The following is a 27965-nucleotide window of genomic DNA, read 5'->3' on the forward strand; positions in this document are numbered from 1 at the left end:
GACTCCTGACCTTCACAGCTGGGGACGATGAGATGTTTTGAGGAGGTGAAGATTCTTTTGGCCCAAAGCTGGTGCCCAGAGAGAAGGAAGGGAAGGTGGTGGTCCCTCTTTAGGTCTGCAGTCTGTACTCTCTACCCCTGGAAGAGTTCAATGATTAATAAAAGCTGCATGCACCCCTAATTCCGCTGATGTAGACTTAGAGATCCTCAGACCCTGGTGAAAGGCCTCACCTGACACATGTTTTTCCTAAGTCATATTCTACTGAAACTGGCACGCGACGCCTACGATGCCAGGAGGAGGCTCTGGGGCTCTGTCAATGAAACCCTTTCTCCCCTGATGCCACAGCCTCCTTTCAAACCTCTCGGTTATAACCCAGCCTGAGCTGGTGACTGCTGCACAAAGAGCCCCATTTCACCCCTCTCACACCAATGCCTGCACTCCTACAGTCCCAAATATGCATACCTGGTGCATCTAGGTCAGATGTCACAGTCCCACCTGGACCACTCAACCAGGACCTGGGGGAAGCCCAGGTGAGTCACTAGGCCTTGTGGCGATGTCTCATGCTGGTGACACCGCTGTGATCTGAGAGCCTCCCTTCCCATACCGGCACGTCAGCAGCTTCAAGTATCAGGAGGCCTCATGGCTGGTCCAGTTCCCTTCTTCTGGGCCCCTGCCCAAGGTGACCGGCCCTCCATTAACTCACAGTGTAAAGGGCAAAGGAACCCAAAGAACTGATCATGGACCAGGGAATTAGGCCAGACCAAGACAGGGTGGGCAGGCGAGGAGCACAGAGCAAGCAGAGATCCAGGCCAGCTTCGCACAGACACAGGGCATAGACACGAGCAAGGTCGCACTCTGGGGGCACATTGGGGAAGGAGCCTTCCAGTGATTCCTTCTCTCTTTCTGAAGGGTGCCCTCCTATCCCCTGGGGTGGCCAGGAGCTGCCTGGGCTCTCTGGAGGAACCCACAACAGAAAACAGAATGAGTCCAGGGCCTGTGTGCCTGAATGGGGAACGAGCAACCCAGGGCAGAGACCCAGCAGGCCAGGCAGGTGTCTGAGGGGCCAGGTTCCCAAGAGGAAGTGAAGGTCCCTTGAGGGTCAACAGTGAGAAAGTGTTGTCTAATAGACCCTGGTGGGCTGCCCCCATGGACACCTGTGGACTCCTCACCAGGGCTAGCGCCCTAGTCCCGCAATGAGAGACAGGCAAAGACTAGAACTCTCAGAGCTGATAACAAGCCCATTATCTTCAACTCCTACAGCCCAAGAGAGATGGGTCGGTGACAGCACGCCCCGGCGGGCAGGCCTCAGAAAGCCGCACATTCCAGCCTGCCTGCGACAGGGCCTTGTACCTTTGTCTCCCTGCATGCATGCGTGTATGCGCACGTGCGCGCACACACACACACACAAACATACATGAACACATGACAACTATGCCCCGCACCTTTTCTTTGTGCACATGCATGCAGAAGTGCATGTACACACATGCATACACACAGGCACACACACAGAAAGTGCATGGAAACTCCCCCAACTCCTCTCTGTGCCCCTTGGACTCAATTTCTCGTCTCTGCAGCTTCGCTTCTTACCTAGATCTGTTCTCAGCCCCAACTGGCAGCAGCAGGAGCATCAGCGTGAATTTCAGCAAAGCTTGGAGCTTGCAGAGCAGTCATAAGAAAAACCTGTCTACTTTGAAACTCATTTGTAAAGTGCAGCACTAAATCTTCATTACACTGGATACTAAATACTGCTTGCAGATTTTCCTCTCAAACTAAAACTAAAAATATAAAAATAAATAAATATGCAAATATTTAAAAACAACACCATGTATTCAGGTCTAAGGTGTTTTCAAAAATCTCAAGAACAAAATTTCTAGCTAAGGACCAGGACTTTCACCTGAAGGAAGCAGGGCGCTGGACGTGGAGCTGCCTGGGCCTCCCTCAAGTAACTGAAAATAATTAAGGAGGAACAGCAATATGCGATTCCCAGTTCTCTCACATTCAAACAAGGGTCCTTCCATTTTAAAGCAGCTGAAAAGCAAAAGCTAAGGAAGCCCTCTGAGCGGCGACCGCCCTTTCGGCCCTTTCTCCCTTTTCCTAATACTTTCAGGCGAGGGTCCTATACGAGTGCCTGCCCTCAAGACTTCCTGCCTGATCCCCACTTTCCACAGTGTGTGGGCGAGTGCCAGTGCTGCTGCTGAGCTCGCCAGTGGGCCTAGCAGAGATGGGGTCTCTAATCACCTGTGGGTGTCAAGACAGACAGACAATTCTGCAAAAGGCAGTCGCTTCCAGGAAAATTCTGGCTACCCCGAGCAGAGGCCCGGACTTGAATTCCTACGAGTTCACTGAACTACAGAACCATACCAGGGGCCTCCGAAGCAGTGACACTGTGAGGCCCACTGGGAGCAGAGTTGGGCAGCCCCTGCCACCTAGTAGGTCCTGGCTCCCGAGTCAGAGACACATATGGGAGCTGGCTCTAGTAATATCCTGTGCGAGCTGGCATGGACAGCTCCGTTGGGCCTGCCTCTCCAGCTAAGCCTCCACTAGCCCCATCGGTGACCCCAGACACCACTTTGGGCCCCTCCAGGGTGGAGGCAGCAGCATCTGCCGCCTGTGGGCCGGGTCCCCGCTCCCTGACCAGGGCTCCTCAAGCCTGACACCTGGGCCATTGTAGCTCACCTCATACCTTCCACAAATACTCTGCCTTAGGTAAGGGCTTCTTTATCAAGTTCAAAACTGCTCACCTGGCACTTAGCTGTCGTCGTCTTGTATGTCTCCAAAACCAGGCTCTGCTTTTAGGCCCTGCAAGTTTATGGAGTCAAGTTACATACACCAAGAAGTATCTACAGGATCTTTAGAAGAGAAAGGCAGGTAAATGTTTGCCTAAATGTTTACCACAAAGAAGTCCGGGTTCCAAAAGAGCTTCATTACATGAAAAAGACTCCTCTGAGGAACAGGAAATACCTGCATTCCACTAAGGTACTGATCTGGCAGAAGACACAGCAAACACTCTGTGGTGGTCTGTGTTGTTCACAGAATCCCTGCCCACTGGCATCAGACATGGCCACGTGACAAAGAAATATGGTGGCCATGGCAGAGGCCAGTTCCAGAAGTAGCTTTCCGAGCCAGCATATGCTTTACCACCTTTCAGGAAACACCCCAATGAGAGGACTTTCCATGAGCCTGGATCCCAGAGTAAAACTGATGTGATGTCTGTGATGGGTGCACAGCATGAGTGGGTCATCACTGTGCTGATTGCTGAGACTTGGGGTCATCGGTTACTGCAGCATAACCTGCCCATTGTGAATGATGCTCCCAGGGCCTGGAACACAAATCCAGAGGACACCGGAACTCGGGCCTTCCCCTCCACGGCAGCCACAGCACACACCTTGGGTCACCACGTATACCAAGGAGCCCTCCTGGACTGGTGTCCTGTAATGCACCTGGAAGGACTGAGCGGTCTGCAGACACGTCAGTGCATCCTGAGCTGGAGCTGGTTCTCAGAGACTTCCTGGATAGACCGAGCCCTGTCCTGTAATGCACCTGGAAGGACTGAGCGGCCTGCAGACACGTCAGTGCATCCTGAGCTGGAGCTGGTTCTCAAAGACTTCCTGGATAGACCAAGCCCTGTCCTGTAATGCACCTGGAAGGACTGAGCGGCCTGCAGACACGTCAGTGCATCCTGAGCTGGAGCTGGTTCTCAGAGACTTCCTGGATAGACCGAGCCCTGTCCTGTAATGCACCTGGAAGGGCTGAGCGGTCTGCAGACACGGCAGTGCATCCTGCGCTGGAGCTGGTTCTCAGAGACTTCCTGGATAGACCGAGCCCCATGAGGTAGCTTGAGGAGCAGGACCTTGGGGCTCTGTCCCTCCACTGTTGGCATGGCAACTATAAGATGAAAGGCCCGTTTGGCATTTCTCAATCTTGTCTGTATTTCCAAGAGGCTCAGACTGTTCTGGAAACATCTCAATTCTGAGTTCTGTCCACAGATTTTGCTTTTCCATGGGACCAGCAATTTACAGTTTCCAGGGACAAATTAGGAGAATGCCAAAATAAAGGAACCATTCCAGGGGTCATTCTTCAGGGCTGTACCTTGCATAACAGGTCCAGGAGGAGAATCCAGAAAATAATTTCTCCAGATATAACCCTGAAAATGTCTTCTCTGAATTGATACACAAGTTACTAAATATGAAACACAAAATCACCTGACTTCAGCAATTTAAAGCTGGTATGAGGATTACAATGGATTATGGAGTGCTGAGGATAACTGACAATGAAAATCCACTAACAGTGCCAAACACACAGCTCGCCATTGTCTCCACCAGTCGGCGTGTTAGAACGACTCCCCTTTGCAATTTTATGCCCAGAACCACGCTGGGATGACCACCACACAGACTTCTGCCAAGTTCATGAGGAGAATAAAGTTGCACTTCCACTGTCTTTTCTGCCTCCTCTGATGCTCAGATGCACCTGGAGCAAGAACTTCCCAGGTAGTTTATATTCCAAATTCTTTTTAAACTGATGTCATGTTCTTCCTGCTATTCCAGATGTCCAGACTAAACTTCCTGAGGTGAAACTGGCAGGCACAGCTGAGATTAAGCTGTTCTTTTTTATTTTTATTATTATTATTATTATTATTATTATTATTATTTTTACAGAGACAGAGAGAGCGTCATAGAGAGGGACAGACAGACAGGAACAAAGAGAGATGCGAAGCATCAATCATCAGTTTTTCGTTGTGACACCTTAGTTGTTCATTGATTGCTTTCTCATATGTGCCTTGGCCGTGGGGCTACAGCAGACCAAGTAACCTCTTGCTTAAGCCAGCGACCTTGGGTCCAAGCTGATGAGCTTTTGCTCAAACCAGATGAGCCTGCGCTCAAGCTGGCGACCTCGGGGTCTCAAACCTGGGTCCTCCACATCCCAGTCCAATGCTCTCTATCCACTGTGCCACCGCCTGGTCAGGCTAGGTTGTTCTTTTTTAAAAATTTATTTATTGATAAAGTTTTCTTTGGCCCTGGTCAGCTGGCTCAGTGGCAGAGTGTCAGCCCGGAGTGTGGATGTCCTGGGTTCAATTCCCGGTCAGGGCACACAGAAAAAGCGCCCATCTGCTTCTCCACCCCTCCCCCTCTAGCTTCTCTCTCTTTCTCTTCTCTTCCCCTCCTGTAGCCATGGCTCAATTAGAGTGAGTTGGCCCCGAGCCCTGAGGATGGCTTCATGGCCTCCACCTCAGGTGCTAAAAACTGGCTCAGGGTGCAACAAAGCAAGAGCCCCAGATGGGCAGAGCATCGCCCCCTAGGGCGCTTGCCGGGTAGATCCCCCGTTGGGGCACATGCGGGAGTCTGTCTCTGCCTCCTCTCTTCTCACTAAAAATAAATAAATAGTTTTCTTTTTCAAAATATACAGCTGGCGGGACCCGTTTTTCATGCATCTTCACCAGCATCTGTGGCACTCCCACCTTTGGTGTTTCTGGCGTGAATTACTTGAGCTCTGTGCTTTGAAACTAGCTTAGTGAGTCCTTTACTAAGGAGGTCCTGCAGGGCTGCCCTGGCCAGGAACCACAGATCTTCAGTCTCAGAGAGCTCAGCTGGGGTTTGAAGTTTATACTTGGGAACGTCCTTACAGTTTGTCCTATGTCGCTTTGTCAAACAAGACTAGGTTATTGAGCTTGCCCCAAGCTTTGCCCTTGGACCACTTCTTTTTGGCCTTGCCCCCAGATTTGTCCCCGGGTCTTGGCCTTTCTTGACCAGCTTTCTGGCATCTTTCTTTTTTTTCTCTCATCCTTGGGCAGCAGAACAAAACACAAAGAGCAGCTGCCACCACTGAAGCCTCAATAAGATGTCCGGGTTAGGCTGTTCTGAAGGAAGAACTTGGACCCTCCCCCTCTCATACCTGCCCACTGACCCAGCCAGTGGCCCGTATAAGGTGGGCTTAGGTGTAAGAGAGGGGCCAGGCCTGTGCAACCTGCTCTATCTCTACTCTGGGCCCCAGTTTCCTCGGCCGTTACACACACAGGAGGTCACAGGGTAGCTGCAAGGCCTGAGGGCAGGAGCCTCAGGAGGAGACCTGGTCTGTGGCAGGTACACGGCTGACAGGGCCTGCCAGAGGCTCTCCCTCCTGAGGACAAGCTGTGGGGAGCTTCACCTGCGCTGCCGATCACAGACTGGCACATGCCCAGCTCAGAAGCTGCGACCCTTTTTCAACATGATACCTGCTTCTGTTCCAGGAGGATCTCATGCCTATCCAGGGCTTAACATTAAACAAATTACAAATCGAACCAATCCTACGTTGTAAAACAAAATCATATAAACATAACCTCTCAAACATTTCTAAAACCAACTCCCTCCAAGCAGAGCTTCAGAGACAGAAAGAATACCAGAGTGCCTCCCTTCAAAGGTGAGGAAACCGAGTCAGCTACAGGGTAACACTGGTGTCACAGCCACCCAGCTGCTGGTGCGGAGTTGGGAGATGCATTCACCCTCGGGCCCCCTTCCAGGAGCTGCCCTTAAACCAGGACATCAGAGGGCTGTGCATCTCGGCTCCCAGGCCACCAGCTGGATGTCCACATACCTGCCTACCATGTGGCCTCTGAAGCTCTGAACTGTCATGCCACAACCACCACAGTGGTGGGAAAGGAGGGCACGTCACAGCTCACAGCCACTCACACATTTAACTCCTATGACTGACAAAGCAGTCCAGTCCCACAGCTCTACATTAACTCTGCAATTATGTCTTAGCCATTCTACCAAAACTACCGCATTGTAGAATGGGCCTTGACCTGATGGGCTTTTATTTGCTGATGACTCTGCCTCTACCAGGCACACTCAGAATCTTCCCAAGTGTTCTATGGAAAAGCTGCCTCAGGATCTCATCTGGATGTGTGGGGCACCCTGTGTGACCCAGCTCTGTCCTTCCTGCTCTCTACAAAACGTTCAATAGTCCACAGACCAAGACCCAGTGATGGAAAAGTGATCAAAGAACACTAGTGTGTGACGTGAAAACTATAAGAAATTCAAATTTCAGTGTCCATAAATAGTTTATTGGAACACAGCAACCTCAGCCTATGGTTATGTTTGTGCTACAAAAGCGGAGTTTAATAGCTGTGACCAAGACCATATGGCCCCTCAAAGCCTAAAATACTTACTGTCTGGCCCATCCCACCTCCCCATCTGCTGCCCCCGTGGCATGGGGCTCTGCTCACACCATTCTGATTCAACAATCAAGTTTCAACTACTTGTCGGTGACATGTGACTCTTCGTGAATCAGCCTGGAACAGCTCTGCTCCATGTGCTCCTAGGCTGGGCAGTCGATCGCCTTAGCCTGCAATGGGGACAGCCACCAGGCGCCTCTGTCTGTTGGGGCTTACTCATTTCTACTTAGGTTAAGTACATAAAAAGTGTCTAAAGCAGCCAAATAAAGTTCTGTTATTCTTTTTTTTATTTTATTTATTCATTTTTACAGAGGAGAGAGAGACAGAGAGGGAGAGGAGAGAGAGACAGAGAGAGAAAAGGGGGAGGAGCTGGAAGCATCAACTCCCATATGTGCCTTGACCAGGAAAGCCCAGGGTTTCAAACCGGCGACCTCAGCATTTCCAGGTCGATGCTTTATCCACTGTGCCACTACAGGTCAGGCTTGTTATTCTTTTTTGTATTCGACAGCCTAATAAGCTACAGAAGAATTCTAAAATGGGGGGCTGTAAAAATCTTGGGGTGCTCCTATCGTGTGGCACATTAGGGAACGATGGTTGCACATGGGGAGTGGAACACAGCCCTAGCCACATATTATATGTGCGCTTGGTCTGCATCCACAGCAAAAGCGGCTACAAACACAAGGTCCCAGTCCAAGGCCTGCCCTGGGCACAGGAGCCCATCATGCCAGCAGCAACTAGGAAGTGACCCACCTTCCTGTTCACCTGATGATCCTGCAATGGTCGGTAACAGACCCAGCACAGGGGGGAAACAGCACTACCCGCGACGCAGAAGGCAGAATGGGCAGGCAGAGACAGGGCCAGCAAGATGAGAGACAGGGGGCCCAAGGGAAGTGCCCATGAAGAGGAGACTCGCCGGGCAGTGGGCAGTGCCCCTGGGCCTAAGGCAAAGGCAGGGAGCGGGGTGGGGGGGGCACCACGTATAAGTGTTATCCGGGTTCTACATTGGCTGTTTCATAGTACAAAGTACCCAAGATTTCTGCAATCTTATTTCTTCATTGTAAAACAGAAAAATTACTATAAATCTTATTCACTAATTATTCCACAACAGTAACAATATATTTTATCTTAAAAGGACTTTAATGCTTTTTATTTTTTTTATACAACAGGCAAACTGACAATGAAATGTTGGTTTTCAAGGCATTTTGGCTGAATTTAGTTCTTTAATTCTTTTACTTCTTTGAAGGGGCTTGATAAAAATGTGTACAAGACTATTATTAACCACCATCAGTCCAGACTGGGTTCCTCAGGCAGAAATGTAGCTTCAGCTGGAAGTAAGAGTTTTGCTCATTCTAAACCACACCAGGACCAGAAAGATGATCAACTTTAAAAATCTCCTAACTTTCTACATTGGGCCGTCCATTGAGACCTGGTCCACAGCAGAGCATGGGTGAGTGGAGGGACACCCCAAAGAAGTTAGGGCCTGCTCGGTCCACGAGCCTGTCTGTCTCTGCACCCATATCTACAGTTCTTTAGGAGAACAACTGATAACAGCCACTCTTTCCGGATTAATTTATCTGAAAACCCTTGGTCGGGAACGGAAAGTGCTCTTGAAATGTGTCGTTTCAAAGAGATGTACAGCTTCTCATGTATAAAGAGCAAAACTTATTCTCATCCCTCCAAGTTTTCTGTTGTCCTTTTTTGTGCACATCACTGTTAAACTGAGCCAAAACAAACCACCTTCAAAAGCAGAGTAAGTTCCCTTTTGTCTGAGTCCAGCTGCGCTGCCAGCGTCTGCCTGGCATCCCGTCCTCAGACGCACACCTGCGTCCCACACCTTTCCCACGCAGTTTCCAACACAGAAACAACTAATTCCAGTTGATACTCTTGAGGAAGGGATGAAACTGACTTTTCTAAAATGCAGCTCCGACAGCAGATTCCACCTAAATCACTAGGTACATGTTTCCCCCCCCACACTTTCAGATTACATTCCAACATAAATTTTGAAAGGAGTAGGTACAAAAACGCTGAGTGGGATGGGACAGTCACATTGCATATCTGCACCGCTAGTATAAAAATGTCACCTGACATCTTTCCTAAGCATCCTGTGACCAGGGACCCCAGACCACAGTTGGGATGCTACAGATGTGACTAAAGTCAGGAATCAGTTTGATTCGGGGTTCTTTAAAACAGGGGTACAGGAACTCTAGAGAAGTCCCTCTCAGGCTGGCAGTGTTTCTCTGCTCAGTGGTGCCTTGAAGGCAGCTGGTGCCCAGGTCCTAACTTGACTTTAACAACAAGGTAAGAAGGCCCCAATTTACGGTATTAATGGAAAACCACAGCTGTGCTTTAAATTATTCATGCTTCCTGCGCTTTTCCTAAAGGCCCTCATGACGTAGACTTAATCTTTAGCTTCAGCGGGCCAGGTGATGACTGCCGACACTGCTGAGATTGTTCAGGAACTGGTGTGCTGGGCCTGGACTGAATCAGCACCTTGGTTCTTCCAGTACAAGGTTGGAGTGAGGTTTCTAGACTGCATGTCTGGCTGGGAAAGCTCTGTGGGAACGCCTCCTTAGGCAGTACTGGAGTGCAGAAAGGGAGAATGAACTCTATACAAATGATAAAAAAAAAGTAACAAAAAGTTATTCTAATGAAAAACTTGCGATGTATGTACTAGGAGTGCTAGGTAGTACTTTGCATGGCCTTTCTGCCCAGGAAGGTCATCACTGGGCTGGTGCAGGAAGCACATGGCCCCAGTCTGTCCATGATGTGAACGGGCTCCTGAGGTTTCCAATGTGGGTCCCAAAGAGGGTCCAAAAAAGACACACTTGACCCTGTTGGCTCAGTAGATAGTGTCAACCCAGAGTGCAGAAGTCCCAGGTTCAATCCTGGGTCAAGGCATACATGAAAAATGACCATCTGCTTCTCTTCCCCTCCCTCTCCACCCTTTTCCCCACCTGCAGCCAGTGACTCGACTGGTTTGAGCAACGGCCCCGAGCTGAAGACAGCTCAGTTGATTCAAGCATTGGCCCAGAGGTTGCCGGGTGAATCCCTGTTGGAGCGCATGTAGGAGTCTGTTTCTCTATCTCCCCTTCTCTCACTTAAAAAACAAACAAACAAACAAAAAAACAAAGATGTACTCAACAAAACCTGTTGGGGATCCTGAGTGTAAAGATAAAGCTGGAGCCTGGAGCCCAAACCCACACTCAGAATAGGCATGGCAGGAGGCTTACCAACTGTTGGTATTCCAGAACAGGGGAACTCTGATGCAAGAAAGACAAACATAGCACAGAGGAAAGGAGGTACTGGTGCAAACTGGAAAACCACTGACTGACAAGAGACATAATGCCCAGTGATGGCCAGGCTCGGTGTACAAGCAGCCTGGATCTGGCAGGGCCCTAAGTGTGGGCTGGCTTGTGAGGACAGATAGCGTGTCCCCACCTGCTGGCAGCGGCTGCGTGCTGTGAAGCCCGCATGTCTGCACAGCCTGGCTCTGAGGCGCTCCCACTGGAATTAAAGTACCTGGCTTTGGGAGGGAGTCGGTAGACACCGGGTTTATGAGCATCCCATCCACAGTGGGGACTTATCCTTGTCATTTATAATGTGGTCTCCAGGAGGAAATGATACCCCAAGTCATAGGGTTCCCCGGACAATTTAAGATTTCACCTGTGGTTCTAGCATTACCTCTGTTTTCCCCCTCAAAGTATTCCAATTTGGAGAATAAATGATACAGCCACTCTACTTATAAGACATAAGTTTCCTTGAGCCCATAAGGTAGTAGTTCTCAGCTCCAGTGACCACAGGTTTATTACCCTCAGTTTTCACAATTTGCTTCTCTTTCAATTGGCCTTACTTTTGAGTGAAGAGTGAGAGGTGAGTCAAGAGTGAGAGGCGGATGATAACGGATATGACTGAAGGGTAGAGGGGAGTGGAAGTGAAGGTGAGTGAGGGTGGAGGGGAGTGGAAGTGAAGGTGAGTGAGGGTGGAGGGGAGTGGAAGTGAAGGTGACGGAGGGTGGAGGGGAGTGGAAGTGAAGGTGAGTGAGGGTGGAGGGGAGTGGAAGTGAAGGTGAGTGAGGGTAGAGGGGAGTGGAAGTGAAAGTGAGTGAGGGTGGAGGGGAGTGGAAGTGAAGGTGAGTGAGGGTGGAGGGGAGTGGAAGTGAAGCTGAGTGAGGGTGGAGGGGAGTGGAAGTGAAAGTGAGTGAGGGTGGAGGGGAGTGGAAGTGAAGGTGAGTGAGGGTGGAGGGGAGTGGAAGTGAAGCTGAGTGAGGGTAGAGGGGAGTGGAAGTGAAAGTGAGTGAGGGTGGAGGGGAGTGGAAGTGAAGGTGAGTGAGGGTGGAGGGGAGTGGAAGTGAAGCTGAGTGAGGGTGGAGGGGAGTGGAAGTGAAGCTGAGTGAGGGTGGAGGGGAGTGGAAGTGAAAGTGAGTGAGGGTGGAGGGGAGTGGAAGTGAAGGTGAGTGAGGGTGGAGGGGAGTGGAAGTGAAGGTGAGTGAGGGTGGAGGGGAGTGGAAGTGAAGGTGACGGAGGGTGGAGGGGAGTGGAAGTGAAGGTGAGTGAGGGTGGAGGGGAGTGAAGGTGGAGGTGAGTGAGGGTGGAGGGGAGTGGAAGTGAAGGTGACGGAGGGTGGAGGGGAGTGAAGGTGGAGGTGAGTGAGGGTGGAGGGGAGTGGAAGTGAAGGTGACGGAGGGTGGAGGGGAGTGGAAGTGAAGGTGACAGAGGGTGGAGGGGAGTGGAAGTGAAGGTGAGTGAGGGTGGAGGGGAGTGGAAGTGAAGGTGAGTGAGGGTGGAGGGGAGTGGAAGTGAAGGTGAGTGAGGGTGGAGGGGAGTGGAAGTGAAGGTGAGTGAGGGTGGAGGGGAGTGGAAGTGAAGCTGAGTGAGGGTGGAGGTGAGGGAGGGGGAGGTGACACAGGGGGGAGATTATGAGGGGGTGAGGAATTCTGTTTAGCTGCTAGTCAATTATTTGACTTCTGTGCCCTTTCAGGACAGTGTTTCAACTGCAGAAGGCATGATCAGGCTTGCTGAACTCACACAGGATCTGGACAGAATTCTGCAAATAATGGCAGTAAATCCATTATTTATGTAGTGTACAGGTGTACGGACATGAGCAAGTCATGGGGCTGCACAAATCATGCCCCCACAAACAGGGACAACTGGGGAAACAGATGTGTGCAGCTGGAACACGCACTTGGGTTCTCTGGTCAGTGCTGACTGAAGCCCCTCTCCCTCCCAGGATGGGGGCATTGTTCTCCCATCTCACATGCTGTGTTTTACTCATAGTGTTTGAATTCAAAATCAATAAACCCTGAGAAATGTGTCATCCTGTGAACAAAGGCTGGGAAAGAAAATCAAGAATGAAGCACTTAAGTTAGAAATTAAAAGGTAAAACTACCTCTTTTTGCAGATAACATAATCTCATATGTAGAAATTCTTGAAGAATCCACACAAAAAAACTTACCAGAACTAATAAATGGATTCAGCAAAGGTGCAGTGTACAAAATCAACATGCAAAAATCAGTTGTTTCTAGCAATGAATAATCCAAAAAGGCAATGAAGAAAACAGTTCCATTATATTGATATAATAGCATCCAAAAGGAATCCCTAGCATACATTTAACCAGTTAGATGAAAGACTTGTACACTGAAAACTATAAAACATTGCTGGGAGCAATTAAAGAAACCTAAACATCCTGTATCCATGGATTGAAGGACTTAATATTGTTAAGAAGTCAACAGTATTCAAAGTAATCTGAACAAAATCTTTGCCAGCTAACTAGAGACTGAATCTCTTTAGTTCCAGAAGAGAAAGGACACTTGCTTCCCCAATACGATGGGGTGACGACAGTTGCTCAGATCCCTGGATCCAGACTGGCGGAGACGGTGCCAGGGCTGTCCAGTGTGGTGATGAAGCCAATCCTGGAGAAGCCAGCGGGAGCCCCGGGCAGAAGGGCAGGGCACCCTGGAAGCGTTTCATCCAGAGAGGACACATGCCTTGAAAAGCATTGCGGTTCTGGTGGTGTCTGGTAAGCTCTTGCTGGCCCTTGCTCAGGTACTCTTAGGTCACTGAGAGCCGTGGGGTCGTGAGAGAGAAAATGCCCTCTAGGGTGTGAAGTGGTCCTATAGGGACATCCACCTCATTTGTCACAGCCAGAGATGTGCACATAAAGGCTGGTTTTTCTCTAGAAGTTTGTTCAGGCTCTACAGACCTTAACACTAACACAGGAAATCGTGCTTCTGAGGCCAACAAACTCCAGTTAGCCAGCCTCCTAAGATGGCCAAGATAAGGATCCTTTGATACCTCTAAATTTTTGATTTTTAAAAAAATCTTATTTAAAAAATTACCTTTAACAGGGTGACATTGATCAGTAAGAGTACACAGGTTTCAGGGTAAACATCTCTATAGAATTTGAACTGCTGATTGTTGTATATCCATCACCCAAAGTCAAATCATTTTCCATCACCTTACATTTGTCCCTCTTTATACCCTTCCCCCCACCCCACCCTCCCCCTGGTAACCACTTCACTTTTAGCTATGTCCATGAGTCTCAGTTTTATATCCCACCTATGTGTGAAATCATTCAGTTCTTAGCTTTTTCTGATTTACTTATTTCACTCAGTATAATGTTCTCAAGGTCTGTCCATGTTGTCATAAATGTCACTATGCCATCAAGATACTTCTAAATTAATTTTTGTGTGCACAATAAGAAAAAGCCAGCTATACAATTAGGCAGAATGAATGGAAAGAAAATGATTACAGACTGTCTCAAATCTTAAAAAGGCCTTTTCTCCTAAGCTAAAATAAAACTATGTAAAAGGATTTACAAAGAAAAAAAAAAAAGGAAAGAAAGCATTTAAACAAATATAGATCAGCCTATGATGTCATATATTGCAGTTTGCAACTCAATTCTTTGCAGTATTGAAAATGGCTGTCCTTATACAAAAAGGGGAAAGGTCATTTGAAACTTGACTTGTCAAAGATATATACAGATTGTAAATGCCACCAAAACAAAATTTGGATCCAACTGTTCTCTGTGTCTGTTTATGTGAGTCTATAAATGTATGTTGTAAATGTGAGATAATATTTTACCTCCAGTGATATTATTAAAATTAATTTAAAGGCAAGTGCTTGTAAGGAATTGGGTATTTTAAAATTCTCAAAAATACAGAAACTAACTCATGCTTTTGAAGTTCACATGCTGTAAGATTAATCCTGAGTAAATTTAAAAGCTAGCTTAAATTTGTTGGTTTAAGTAAAACAGACGTCTTTATTTTACCTGGGTTTTACAAAAATAAGACCATGTTAGTAACTGATTTTGATGTCTATGAAATATGTTTATGGAGGTGAAGTGAGTTAAAAAAACCGAATGGCTGAGGCTATAGGAAACCCCACGGCGGCTGCTTGGCTCTTCCCGGGGCTCCCGGCTTCCCATTCTCTGGTTTCTGCATTCCTCCATCATCATAGTGAATTTGAGCTGAACTTAAATGAAGGAACTTATGAGCTGACATTATTGAAAGGAGATATCTTATCCTATTGCCAAGATTTGAAAGAGTTACTTCAAGAAAATACCAAGTTGGTAAATGCTTCCTTTCACAGAGAGCTCCCAGAAGACAAAGACTTTATGAAGATCATTGACTGGCACCTGGAGATTTTGTTTACGAGAAATGACATCAAATACACTGCTCACAAAAATTAGGGGACATTTTATCGCTTTCATATTCATTTTGAAATATCCCCTAATTTTTGTGAGCAATTTAGAAGACACTCTCCAGCTTTGTTGGGTCAGACCTTACCAGGAGCCTAATCACGAATGGACATCTACCCATCTTTGACACTTGCCTCCCTGTATACCTACAGATTGATAAGGAACTCAGAAACCATTCTAATTGCCTTTATCAGTCTGCTAATGATATTAGTTATAATAATAGTTGTACATGCTCTTTGGTTTTATTATACAGTCCAACTGAATGTGATAATACTTTTATGGTTATGTAAATGTTATACTAGATGCCAAATACAGAAAAATTAGGCAGAAGGCAAAATTCAGGTTATAATAGCTCACAGAATAGAAATGATAAAGAGTTTTTTTCACAATGAAAGACATAAGACCTGACTCCTTCCATTTACCTGCCCCTCCCATTTCAGCAAAATTTGGCCTCAACTCACAACCCATGGTTAGTACTGCCCTATCCCTAATGGTCAACATCAATACTGACACTTCCTAGAAACAAGCTTTCCTAAAACTCGGAGACCACAATATCCAATCAAAATGTTAGTCCTCAATGCATACTTCAAATAGATTTATGACCAAAAAAGGAGATTATAGAAGAAAAACGGGTTCTATGGTAAGTAACCTCACAGGGTGATCTGATCATAAATTCCTAACTGGGCAGGTCATGGTGGGTAGTCACACCCAAGGCATATAACTTCCTTTACTCAAAGGCTTATCTTTGCCTTAAGGAAGTCCTGACCATTGTTTCTGTGCATCTAGGTTAACCACCTTTGAATTGATCCCTTTCACCCCTCATTCTAATCCAATCCCTGGTTCCTTCTCTCTCACTGTCATGTAATCTTCCTTATGTTCCTTCCTTATTTCAAATGCATAAAAGAAGCTGCGGCCTGATCTGTGGTGGCAATTCTACAGAATTGAGGGTCCAGGAATAAACCATACAAATGACAGCCCACTGACTTTCAGCCAGGGTTCCGAGACATTCAATAAGCAAAAACTAATCTTGTGGACAAAAGAGGGCCACATACTAAACCTGACAATCTCAGGAGAAGCCTGCATAGTGGGCCTTACAAACTGTTGGGCAGATAAAATATATTATGCTCACTTTGTTAAAGATGGTGCTGCCCACATGGAAGCCCGTCGCCAAGGTGATTGCTTGGGATGGGCATGATTATATTAATGTGTGTTGGGAGCGGGCTCAGGCAGGATCCTTGTATCCTGGGCTTGGACTAAGCCTTTCTCACCCTTTTTGATGTGGGGTGGTGCACTCTCATGAGGAATCCCATCATGCCTCAGATAAGTGACTTTGTATTAGAGACTTCCCTATTTGTACACTGGATTAAAGGTTTGGATATCTACACCAGTGGTCCCCAACCCCCGGGCTGCGGACCGGTACCGGTCCGTGGGCCATTTGGTACTGGTCCACAGAGAAAGAATAAATAATTTACATTATTTCCGTTTTATTTATATTTAAGTCTGAACGATGTTTTATTTTTTAAAAATGACCAGATTCCCTCTGTTACATCCACCTAAGACTCACTCTTGACGCTTGTCTCAGTCACGTGATACATTTATCCATCCTACACTAAAGGCCAGTCCGTGAAAATATTTTCTGACATTAAACTGGTCCATGGCCCAAAAAAGGTTGGGGACCACTGATCTATACTATAAAAGTGGGGCAGACCAAGAGCTTGCTTTCTCTCGGTTCCTGAGATTCGCATTAGAGAAGAGAGGAGAAGTAGCTAAGATGGTGGAGTGCTGAAAGAGAAGCCAGTTTGTGTAGAGTTTGTGCAGAGAGAAGGAGATGGGGAACAGAGGTGAATGGACTGGTGAGGTAGATACCTTTGACTCTAGGAAACTCAGATAAGTCAGTAGCTTTGTGAGCGCTGAATGAGTGGGTTTTGGAGCCCAATGTGTTTTTATTTGCCCGCCGGGTGCAAGCTAGGATTAAAGATAATGGCCCCCCAGTTCGTGGCTCTGTTGTTTCATTACCGTCTGTCCGAATCCAATGTGAACCTGCATGGGCCAGGAGGCTGTGATGGTGGCCATGGCTACTGGCCTTACACAAACTCATACTGAAAGTAACCACATAGGGTGGTCTGAACATACACATTCTGAACTAAGTGAGTCATAGCAGGTAGTCATGTCCTAGACGTATAGCTTCCTTGACAAAGTTCAATCTTTACCTTAAATAAGTCTGTCTATTGTCTTTTTGTATTAGGTAACATATTTTTGAAATGTCAGAATAATCTTTTGCAGATCACAGAGCCCCCTCACCGTTATCTTGTTCCCCACAGGCCATCTCTATGTGCTGTAAACGTTGAAGATCCTGTGCCTACCAGTGTGAAACAAGAAGGTGTCTCTCCATTTTGCTTTTTATCTAACCTCAGAGATTTCCCTGCTTTGCTTTCTCCTGCCCCCTTAATCTACCACCCGGGGAATTCATATACCCTCCCTTACGTCTCTTCCTTTGATTCTCATGTATAAAATATGCTGCAAAACTGACATTTTTGTCAACCCATTGAGATTTTGCTTCTCAGCAATTGTCATCAGTCTGTCTCAAAGTCATAAAAATTCTCTACAGGTTTGGACATTTCTTACATTAACAATTTCAACAAATGGTGCTGGAAAAAGTGAATATCCAAACACAAAAGAATGACGTTGGACCCCTATCTTATACCATACACCAAAATTAACTGCAAATGGATCAATGGCCTAAATGTAAGACCTAAAACTAAAAAACAAATAAAGGTAAATCTTCATGACCTTGGATGTGGCAAAGTTTTCTTAGATATGACACCAAAAACAAGAGCAAATTATATATATATGGTTTCATCAAAATAAAAAATTTTGTGGCCTGACCAGGTGGTGGCGCAGTGGATAGAGCGTTGGACTGGGATGCGGAGGACCCAAGTTCAAGACCCCAAGGTTGCCGGTTTGAGTATGGGCTCATCTGGTTTGAGCAAAAAGCTCACCAGCTTGGACCCAAAGTTGCTGGCTTGAGCAAGGGGTTACTCAGTCTGCTGAAGGCCCATGGTCAAGGCACATATAAGAAAGCAATCAATGAACTGAGATGTTGCAACAAAAAATTGATGATTGATGCTTCTCGTCTCTCTCCGTTCCTGTCTGTCTGTCCCTGTCTATCCCTCTCTCTGACTCTCACTCTGTCTCTGCAAAAAAAAAAAACACAAAAAAAATTTTGGTGCACCAAAGGACCATATCAAGAAAGTAACAGATGGGAGAAAACATTTACAAATCATATATCTGATAAGAGTCCGGTTTCCAGAATATATAAAGAAATGTCGAAACTCAACAACATAAAGAAAAACAGTCCAATTTAAAAATGGGCACAGGGCTTGAACAGGCAGTTCTCCAAAGAAGATAAACAGATGGTCAGCAAGCACACACACAAAAAATGCTCAAGATCAGTAGCCCCTGGGAAATGTAAACCAAAATTACAGTGAAGTATCACTTCACACTCATTAGGATGACAATAATAATAATTTTTAAAAACCAGAAAATAAGTGTTGGTGATACTGTGGAGAAACTGGAACCCTCATACATTGCTGATGGGAATGCAAAATAGTTCAGCTGCTGTGAAAAAGTGTAGTAGTTCATCAAAGTTAAACACAGAATTACCGTGTAACCCTGAAATTCTATTCCTAGGTATATACCCAAAGAAACGAAAACATCTGTACATACAGAAACCTGAAAACACATTTTCATAGCAGCACTATTCACAACAAAAGTCAAAAGATGAAAACAGTCCAATATTCATCAACAGATAAGTGGTAAGCAAAATGTGGTCAATCTATACAATGGAATATTCTTTGGCCTTAAAAAGAAAGGAAATTCTGACATATACTAAACATAGATGGACCTTGAGGACTTTATGCTGAGTGAAGTCAGCAGTCACAGTAAGACAAATACTGTGATTTATTCTACTTACATGAGGTCCTTAGAGTTGTCACAGTCATAGAGACAGAAAGTAGAATGACGGTCTCCAAAAGCTGTGGGCTAGGGGGATGGGGAGTTAGCATTTAATATAAGCTACAGAGCTTCTGATTTACAAGATAAAGGACTTACAGGGATGAATGGAGGTGACCCTGGTATAACAATGTGAATATACTTAATACACGGAACTGTACAATTAAAATGGTTAAGATGATAAATTTCACGTCATATGCATTTTTTTTTTGAAGGTTAATGAATGGCTGTTAGCGTCTCTAACAGCCAGACTGGAAGCAGTATCTTCCCTCTCCTGGGCCAGATTGGATCACCTCACTCCACACATGCCCATATGAGGGCTCCCATTCAGCATCCCCAGGAGCCACACCCACAACTGGGCCAACACCCTGTGAGAGGAAGGCAATGTTTTGCACCTCAATTTGGGATTGGGGGTAGGGAGGAAAATAATGAGGAGAAACAAACACTTGCAAGGTTTTGTTGGACAGCAGGTTCAGGTAGAGGGGGTTCCTGGGCAGGGCTGACACCCTGTGTTCTGCTTGACCACATGAAGAGACCTAGGCTGACACTGGTGGTCCAGGGGAACCAACTTGACAGGGTCAGCCGGAAAGCAGTGATTTCAAGGCCTCGTGTTAATTTTGCCCTTGTCTCCTTCTCAGTCAGCTTCCCAATGTCCTTTCCCTGGAGCTTGAGGCTGATGGCTCTCTCAATTTTGGCCAAAACCTGGTTATTAGAAATGGCCTGTCCACTCTTGTATTCTGCAATAACCCATGGCCTTTCACTGATTTTCATCACCAGGCCCTTTTGCGTCAGTCCCTTGCTCTGCCGGCCCTGCTGGATCACCCTGTCCTCCTCCAGGGTCAGCCGGTCATGGTGCAGATCCTCGGTCTCCCAGTCCAGCTTGGCCATGTTCTGGTGATTGAATACTGTTTGTTCTGGCCCATAACCCATGTCTTAGAAGTTTCCACATCTGCTCTTCTCTGAGCCCCTAAGGTGGCCTGCTTGGACTTGGCCTCATGGCTGTGGGGCCCTTCTGATCAGCAACCTCACTGTGTCCCCGCTGTTCTTGGCCACAGCAGGACAGATGGGTCCAGTGGCTCTGCAGTAGTGCCATGTTATATGTATTTTAACACATTTTAAAGAATCACGTACTGTATGATTCATGATTCCATTTACATGAAAAATTCAGAGTAGATAAATCCAGAGAGCACATGAGTAGTTCCAGGTGCTAGCAGAGGATGGAGAGGAGGGACACTACTTAATGGGTACGGGGGTTTACTTTTGGGTGAGAAAAATGTTCTGGAACTAGATAAAAATGGTGGTTGGATAGCACTGTAAAGATAATATATGCCACTGAATTGTTTGTATTAAAATGGTTAATCTTATGTGAATTTTACCTCATTACTTTTTTTTTTTTTTTTTTTTTTTTTAGTGAGAGGAGGGGAAGCAGAGACAGACTCCTGCATGCGCACTGACTGGGATCCACCTGGCAAGTTCATCTGAGACCCTTGCTCCATTGCAACTGGAGCCATTTTTTAGTGTCTGAGGCAGAGGCTATAGAGTCATCCTCAGCACCTGGGGCCAACTTGCTCTAATTGAGCCAGGGCTGCAGGAGAAGAGAAGAGGGAGAGACAGAGACAGAGAGAGAAGCGAGAGGGGGAGGGGTGGAGAAGCAGATGGGCGCTTCTCCCGTGTGTTCTGACCGGGAATTAAACCCGGGAGTTATACATGCCGGGCCGACGTTCTACCACTGAGCCAACTGGCCAGGACCAATACATTACTTTTTAAAATTACATAGTTACATTACATTCCAGAAATTGTGCTAATGCCTTTTCTCCTCATGTGTTGCTGTTGCTCTCTATCCCCAACAACCCTTGCACATGCTTTTCCTATTTTATATTGTGCTTTGGTGACAGGTTACATTCATCTCTGAGGCCAGTCAGCACATATCACTGGCCACCGTGAGTCTCTGCACTGCAGTCAGGGATGTTAGATCTGGACACACAGATGTCAGTTTGAGAACTAAATGCTCACTCTTTACCCAGTCCGGTGCTCCAGCTGACTAGACGCTTGTCCCAATTAGGTTTTCTTTAGTCTCTGAATAATCCAGAAGAAAAGTTCTGAGACCCTGAAACCAAATAGAGTTCATGGCCTATTGATTTGGGCACTTCCACAAACATTTCTTTTTAAAAATAATAAATGATTATATTGTTAAAAACAGCATATAATTATAGTTATAATTCCTCTTCTCAGTTGGTATTTTGAGTACAAAAATGCATTGAACGTAACTTCACTGAATTATTTTTCCTTAAGTAATTTGACAGAAAATTAAAACTCAGTCCTTTTTACCTCCTGTTTGTAGGAAAATCTCTATGCAGAATTACAGGATAGCAGCTGACATTTTTCAAGTACTGCAGATGCTGTTCTAAGCACACTATAATGCTGTTGTTACCCCTGTTGTAAAGACAGTGAGGTGAGGGGCTGGCCTGCCTACCCACTCATGGGGAAACCAGGGCTGAACCCAGGCCCCTGCAGCAGCACAGCCTACATCCCACCACGGATCCACTGCTTGTGCCACACTGCCCTTTGTCCCATTCTAGCAAGGACAGAGTCAAGAGCTCTCAAAATCTCACTCCAACCCCTTCACTCTCCAGGCAAAGTCACCTGATGGCCCACAGCTAATTACCGGTCAGAGTTCCTACCAAGCCAAACCACATCTCCACTTGACAATGGAGGGAGAGGTCATCTTCCTGGCTGCCCTTTCCACTCATTTGAAATTAATTCAGGTTTTTATTTTCTGCACTGTTCGCCATCCTCCCCACCCCAAAAACACACATACAAAGCACATTCATCATGTCACACCAGGGTTTATTGAGCCTTTCTCTGTAATTGTCTTGGGTCTGCTTTGACTATATCTCACTTAGACAAATGCAGTTTCCCAGAATGAGGTATGCCCTGGCTGCTGCCTCAGGTCCCACAGGGCAGGCTCTGCCTCTGTGTGACCCGCAGAAGGTTGGAACTGCGTGGGGGGGGGGGGTGAAAGCAGGCTTTTTAGAAGAGCAGAGGAGGTTTACCATCAATGTGACACCTACTGTGAGCCATGCACTATTCCAGGCGCCAGAAAAACAAGGGAAATGAAATAAAGCCTGGGGAGACAGGCAATCAAGGAGCCAGACACAAGATAATATAGTTTAGTCCCTCGTTTGGAGACCCATGTAGAGAGAAATCAAGCAGGAAAGGGGCTGGGGTGGGGAGGATGGGGGTGGGGGTGTGGGGTGGACGTTACAAAGTGGGCTGCAAGCAGGATGATGGGGGTTTTGTTTTCTGAGAGTGATGCCTACCAGAACTGGGGTTTCCTTGGGTCAGGGGGTTGTAGGCAGGTGAGACTTCTCCAGAAGAGGTACACATACTCATTACTTGGATGACTTGATCAGTTCTAGTGCAGAACTTCAAAGCAATTAATTCCTAACTGTTGTTGCATTAGATGTAACCCCATTCCTAAGCCTCAAAAACATCAGTAGTTTTAAAGTAATGTAAAAGAAATTCACTACAAAATATCTTTTGCACAATCTGATATTTTCAGTGTTGGGGAAAATTCTATAAGGTCAGATACTTGTTTAAAGATATCTAAAAGCTACGTCATTGAGAATTTGGGCTCAGGTGTGAACAGAGACACCTGGAAAGGTGTCCCAGAAATCAGGACAGAGGTAGCGTTCAACTTGGGGACATCCAGCTAAATGATGAACTGGGTTTCCTTTCCAGAAGCATTTACACATCCATTTTTAAATTAGACCCTATGGTGATCTGGGAGGTAGGTGGGCCATGTGTTATTCCTATACACCAGGAGTCCCCAAACTACAGCCCACGGGCCGCATGCAGCCCCCTGAGGCCATTTATCCAGCCCCCACCACACTTCCGGAAGGGGCACCTCTTTCATTGGTGGTCAGTGAGAGGAGCATAGTTCCTATTGAAATACTGGTCAGTTTGTTGATTTAAATTTACTTGTTCTTTATTTAAAATATTGTATTTGTTCCCGTTCTGTTTTTTTTTTTTTTTTTTTTTTTTTTACTTTAAAATAAGATATGTGCAGTGTGCATAGGGATTTGTTCATAGTTTTCTTTATAGTCCGGCCCTCCAACGGTCTGAGGGACAGTGAACTGGCCCCCTGTGTAAAAAGTTTGGGGACCCCTGCTATACATGATAATGCACAGACTGAAGCTCCAAGAGGCTGACAGCTAATAAAGGGCAGATGCAGATGCACATCCAATCTCTAAGATCCCAGGCCTGGTGCCTCTTCCCCACTCCACAGGCACCTGCCCTCCTGGCCCCTTGTAGAATAAATAGCAAAGATGAGATGCCTTCTCTTTGCAGGACTCCAGGTTCCCCGGGCAGCCTCAGGATCAACCCGTGCAGGACAGGACTTAGCATTTCTCAGGCCACCATCCCCCAACCCCCACCTCTCTCCCCCCAGCATCCTCTCTTGACTCCTTATCCCTCAGTAGTGTGCTGGGCTCATTCTCCTCAGCTGGACTGGTGAGCCAGCAGGAACGAAGGTGAGGAAGCCTCAATCCCTGCCCTCAGAGCTTCTGGACAGAACGCGAAAGCCCTGAGGCTCAACACTGAGCAGATGCACCACTGCCTCAGGGTATAGCCTTGCCAAGGAAAACCACGAGGGCTTCTGGGCTGCTTCCTAGCTGGAAGACATAAAAAACTCTCGCTTTCCACCGTCTGTAGAATGGGTATCCCATCTAGGCGGACTGCTGTTAGGGTCTAGTAGGCTCTACATGACTTGTATTTTTGTTCAAGCATAAAGAGAGGACACGTTAGTTTTATGTGGAAGGAGAGAGGCAATGGTGTGTGAACTGGGCTTGAATGATTCTCTTAAAAAAACAAAAAAACAACGCTAAGATCTGAGTACCTGAGGGCTCCTATGGTGGGTTGGATGATTCAACCGGTGAACGCACATTTCAGGGCAAATTCAAGGCCGACTTTATTTCGTTAGCTTTACAAGTACTCATGTGAGATCGCCCGCAGGTTCGTGAACTAAAAGATGTCACAGACACAAAGGTCTTAATTTCATCAAAGCTATTTCAGACTCACACCAGACCCTTTAATGGAATAAAACATGAAGACTGTCCTGCTAACCACAGGTTACCTGGCACTCAGGCCCACCACCCACCGGGAAGGTCAGGGCTCTGCTCTCCGCGGCCCACCTGGGCAGTCCACATTGCTGCTCCCAATCCAGGCCACCTTGCACATTTGCAAACTAGACCCAGCACAGTGAGATTAAAATGCGATGTCACCTCAGAAGCAAATGTGGGCTTGTTATCTGCATGGCGGATGCCCAGCTCTGCAGACAGAATCCCATCATGAATGAAAACATGTAGCTGTTAAACATCTCAGCCTCTGAATGTGTTTCACTGAGAGCAAACATATCCCATAAAGTGACCTCGAAAGTTCCTCCTGACCCAGAGACCCTGTGGATGTGACCCAGGCTCTGGGAAATAGAAGCCGAACCTCACTTCTGTCCATTCTGCAATCTCTACATGAAGCTGAGACGCTCACTCTCCTCCCAGTGCTCACTGCCTGTTTAGCAAAGCCATTTCATAAGGTATTAATTATGCACAGTTTCAACTACATTTAACTTAATTTTGAATTATATGTTTTAATTCTTAATTAGACACCTGAAAGTACCAACTAAAATTTTTAAATAAAAATGCTGTTTGGTAACAGGAGTTGAGTGTAATTACCAAAACACTTAAAATCTAGTTTCACAGGCAAAAAGGAAAGACAAACCCCATACACTTTTTGCGTTTTACACGAAGCAATACCAAACATCTTCCAGCACACTCTTCCAAACCTGAAGTCACTAGCTTGTCTTATTAGACTATGTTCATTATTTAAATCAACTGACCTTCCAACATAAAAATAAATCCTGGTATTTCTTTCAGTAAAAATTCTGTGCCTTCGTGCACCACAGTTCATTGGTTTGTCCTACCAGTTTTGAGCTAATGAGTAACTTGGGAACATTCTCATCCTTGGCAACAATTTCACAAGTGTCTTTTTGTCTTACGCTCCTTCCCTCTGCACTCCCTTCAGACCCCAGAAATGCAAATCTGTCTTGGAAAGCATATTTTCCTCATACATATTCATGAGGTTAGGGAAAAGTTTGCTCAACTGTGTTCAAAAGACCAGAAAGTCAAACTTTCCTCCTCTCGCTGCAGCGGCGGCGCTCGGGACCCCTCCCCCCGCGGCTGGTCCCCTACCTGGGCGCTGGAGCCCTTGCTGCCCGAGTGGTCCGCGCTGAAAGCCATAGTGCTGCCGCCTTTGTCCCGACTCAGGGGCAAACATCCCGAAAGACGCCACCGCCCTGAACTGGGGCGCGAATAGGGCCCGCCGTCCGCCAGGAGGACCCTCCCGGGCCGCGCTCCCACCCCGCGCTGCGGCGGAAGCGGGGGGCGGGGCGCGAGGGCGGGACCTCACCCGGCGGGGGCTCCCCGGCGGGGGCGGGGGCTCACCTCGCTTGGGCTCGGAGGCGGGGTCTCAGCCCCACCCCTCCAGACTTCTCCTAGACCCCTTCCTTCTCCCTCCCCTGGCCAACTCTCCACCCCCGGCCCCCAGGCGGGGCGGGGTCTCACCTCTTCTTCCCACCCCCACCCCCACCTCCGCCCCCGGGAGGCGGACCCTGAGGGCAAGTGCCTGGACCTGGCGCTCTCACCTGGGCGGAACCAGCGGTGCCACACCCTTTTGGGGCTGGGGCGGAGGGGGCATTTGCTTATACTTTGTTCTCCCGAAGCCTCCGGGAAGTGCCATTTTGTTCTCAGACCAGTGGCTGGGGCTCTGCACCCGACTTCCGCCGGTGCAGATAGACCGGACCCTGATTTCTGCCAGTGAAGACTATAGAACCCTGATTTTTCCCCGTATGAACAAATGTAGACAGACTGGTCCCTGATGTTCGCTGGTGTAGACAGACTAGTGAAGGCAACTGGACCCCTGATTTCCAGCAGTATAGATAAAGTGGACTTCGATTTCTGCCAGTGTAGACTGATGAGCCTTCTTTCTCCTACCCTCCAAGAGAGCACATCGCTCACGGTATTCTCGCTTGAGCCTTCTGGGCCTTGTCCCAGAATAAGGGGCTTGAGCAGGGGCCCACCTTCTCGTCTTTAGGGATTCAGGCACTGGAGAGTTGAACACGCTCCCACCGTGTTTGCAATTCTAATGCCTTGGTTTACAGACAATCTCCCCAAAACACTGTCTCCCACCCCCCAGTGAAAAACAACTTCCCTGAAGATAGGTGACATCTAAGGGTTTTGGTGCAACACAGTCCCTAAGCACCTACTGCATGCTGGGAATGCAGCCAGGGTCCGAGGTGAACCGCCCCCGCTAGGGGAATCTCTCAGCGTAGCCCACCCCACCCCTCTAGGAGGGGTCTCCCAGCAGAGCTCGCCAAACTTCTGGTCTCACACTGCTGTGTCCTGAAGGGAAACTTGGGCACAGGATCACCCACACACTATGAGACAAAGACAAACGTGCTCATTTAGGAATAAAGTTTAGTTGTTCAGAGAAAACAGCTACACTGGAGCTGAAACCTCTTGGCCACAGGTATAGAGGGAATGACTGTAAGGGTGGCAGACTCTGCACCCTCCCCCAGCACAGGGCCTTCTCGGATTCCTCTGGTTGTTCCCTGCCTTACTTCCTGGAACGTCCAGCTCTCCCACTGAGCCCAAACATAATCAGCCAGTCCGAGTGCTGGGAATCCGGGGTATTACTCCTGTCTGTACCTCCCTAGGGCCCCCAAGCATCCCTGCCTTGTCCTCTCAGCTGCTCTCCCTGTCGGAGTCCTGGAGTCCCAAAGCACCTGCCAGGACAGAACTGGAAATGTTGGTACACTTCCAGAGCAGACAGCTTTATTCTTTATCAGCTCCTCCAGGATCCAGGAGCTGACTTGAGGGGAGATCAACAGTGACCTGGATGCCTGGTCAAGATGCAGCTTTGGAATCTCATTCTTACCGGAGACTTTGGGGCCTACAGGTGGAGCCTGCCCTGCCACACCTCTGCTGTGCAGAGGAAAGCTGGGCCTGCACAGGGCCAGCCCAGTCCTCCATGTGCTGTCTCCACTCACAATATCCAGGGATCTGGTTCCTTCCTTGCTGTGCATCCATAAAGTTAGGGATGTTTTTCTAAGAAGTTTTACCCAAACTTGGACAATAGATGCTTCCATTTGTTCAAATGGTACTTACCGATCACCTACTTTTGGCCAGTCACTGCACAGCCCCTGTTGGGTCTCTAATGGAGACAGATAACAAACCAATGAACAAGGAACATAAATCCAGATAAAGCAGATAGTCAAGACAGAGAAGACTATACAGGGACTGGAAGAAAGTGAGGGAGCCTCTTGTGCAAATCCCTGGAACAGATCTGGTGTGCTTCGGGAAGGCTGGTGTAGATTAGGAGCACAGTGAATGAGCACTACGCGACATAGACAAGATTGGAAAAGCTGCAGGGATGAGTAGGTCATAGTGATAAATTCTGTTTTATTCTAAGTGTCGTGGGAAACCACTGTGGAGAGGGTTGGGAAAGGAAGTGATACCATGTGATTTCCATTCCAAATGTCTCACCCTGTCTGCAGTGTGGAGAGCACAGATGGTCGAGTCAGGGAGACCAGTCAGGAAGCAACTGCCACTATCTTGGAGAGTGATAGGGCTGGATCAAAGTGGGGATGCCAGAGGTTGTGAGAAATGGTCAAAGCAGGATATACTTAGAGGCAGATAGGGCTGAAGAGACTGGTTGACAGCTGGCTATGGAGAGTGGGAGAAAGAGAAGCCAAGGAAGACACAGGAAGACATTTTGAGTTACTGAGCCCGACCCACTTCCACCCCCTCTAGCATGTCCTCCTGCACGCAGAAGCTGGAGACTGCAAAACTGCATGCTGTGGTTGCCTTGCATCTGAGATCACAGATGTGTCTGGTTTCTCTAAGACCTGCACCAAATGAGATGTGGAAGGAGCCACAGGAAGTAGTGGCTGTCACAGCTGAGAGGCAGTAAAGGTGTTTGGTTTGTCTGGGAAAGCTCAGGTCCTGTTCCTGCTAGCGGTGGTGCTGAGCAGAAGGGAGCAGAGCAGTGGGAATTTTCC

General features: G+C 47.4%; 1 protein-coding gene and 1 pseudogene across 2 annotated transcripts in view; both read right to left on the reverse strand.

Moving 5' to 3' along the window:
* Positions 1 to 25249, reverse strand: part of PLEKHG4B (pleckstrin homology and RhoGEF domain containing G4B) — a 100459-nt gene extending 75210 nt beyond the window's left edge. For both annotated transcript variants that reach the window (XM_066375330.1, XM_066375320.1), the window contains exon 1: positions 25099 to 25249. In XM_066375330.1, coding sequence (XP_066231427.1) covers positions 25099 to 25146 — 48 coding nt within the window. In that variant the 5' untranslated portion in view covers positions 25147 to 25249. The remainder of the gene's footprint in view (positions 1 to 25098) is intronic.
* On the reverse strand, positions 5421 to 19741 carry LOC136389727 (small ribosomal subunit protein eS25-like; annotated as a pseudogene).
* Positions 25250 to 27965: the final 2716 nt, after the last annotated feature.

Source organism: Saccopteryx leptura, chromosome 1, assembly GCF_036850995.1.
Source record: "Saccopteryx leptura isolate mSacLep1 chromosome 1, mSacLep1_pri_phased_curated, whole genome shotgun sequence".
Lineage (NCBI taxonomy): Eukaryota > Metazoa > Chordata > Mammalia > Chiroptera > Emballonuridae > Saccopteryx > Saccopteryx leptura.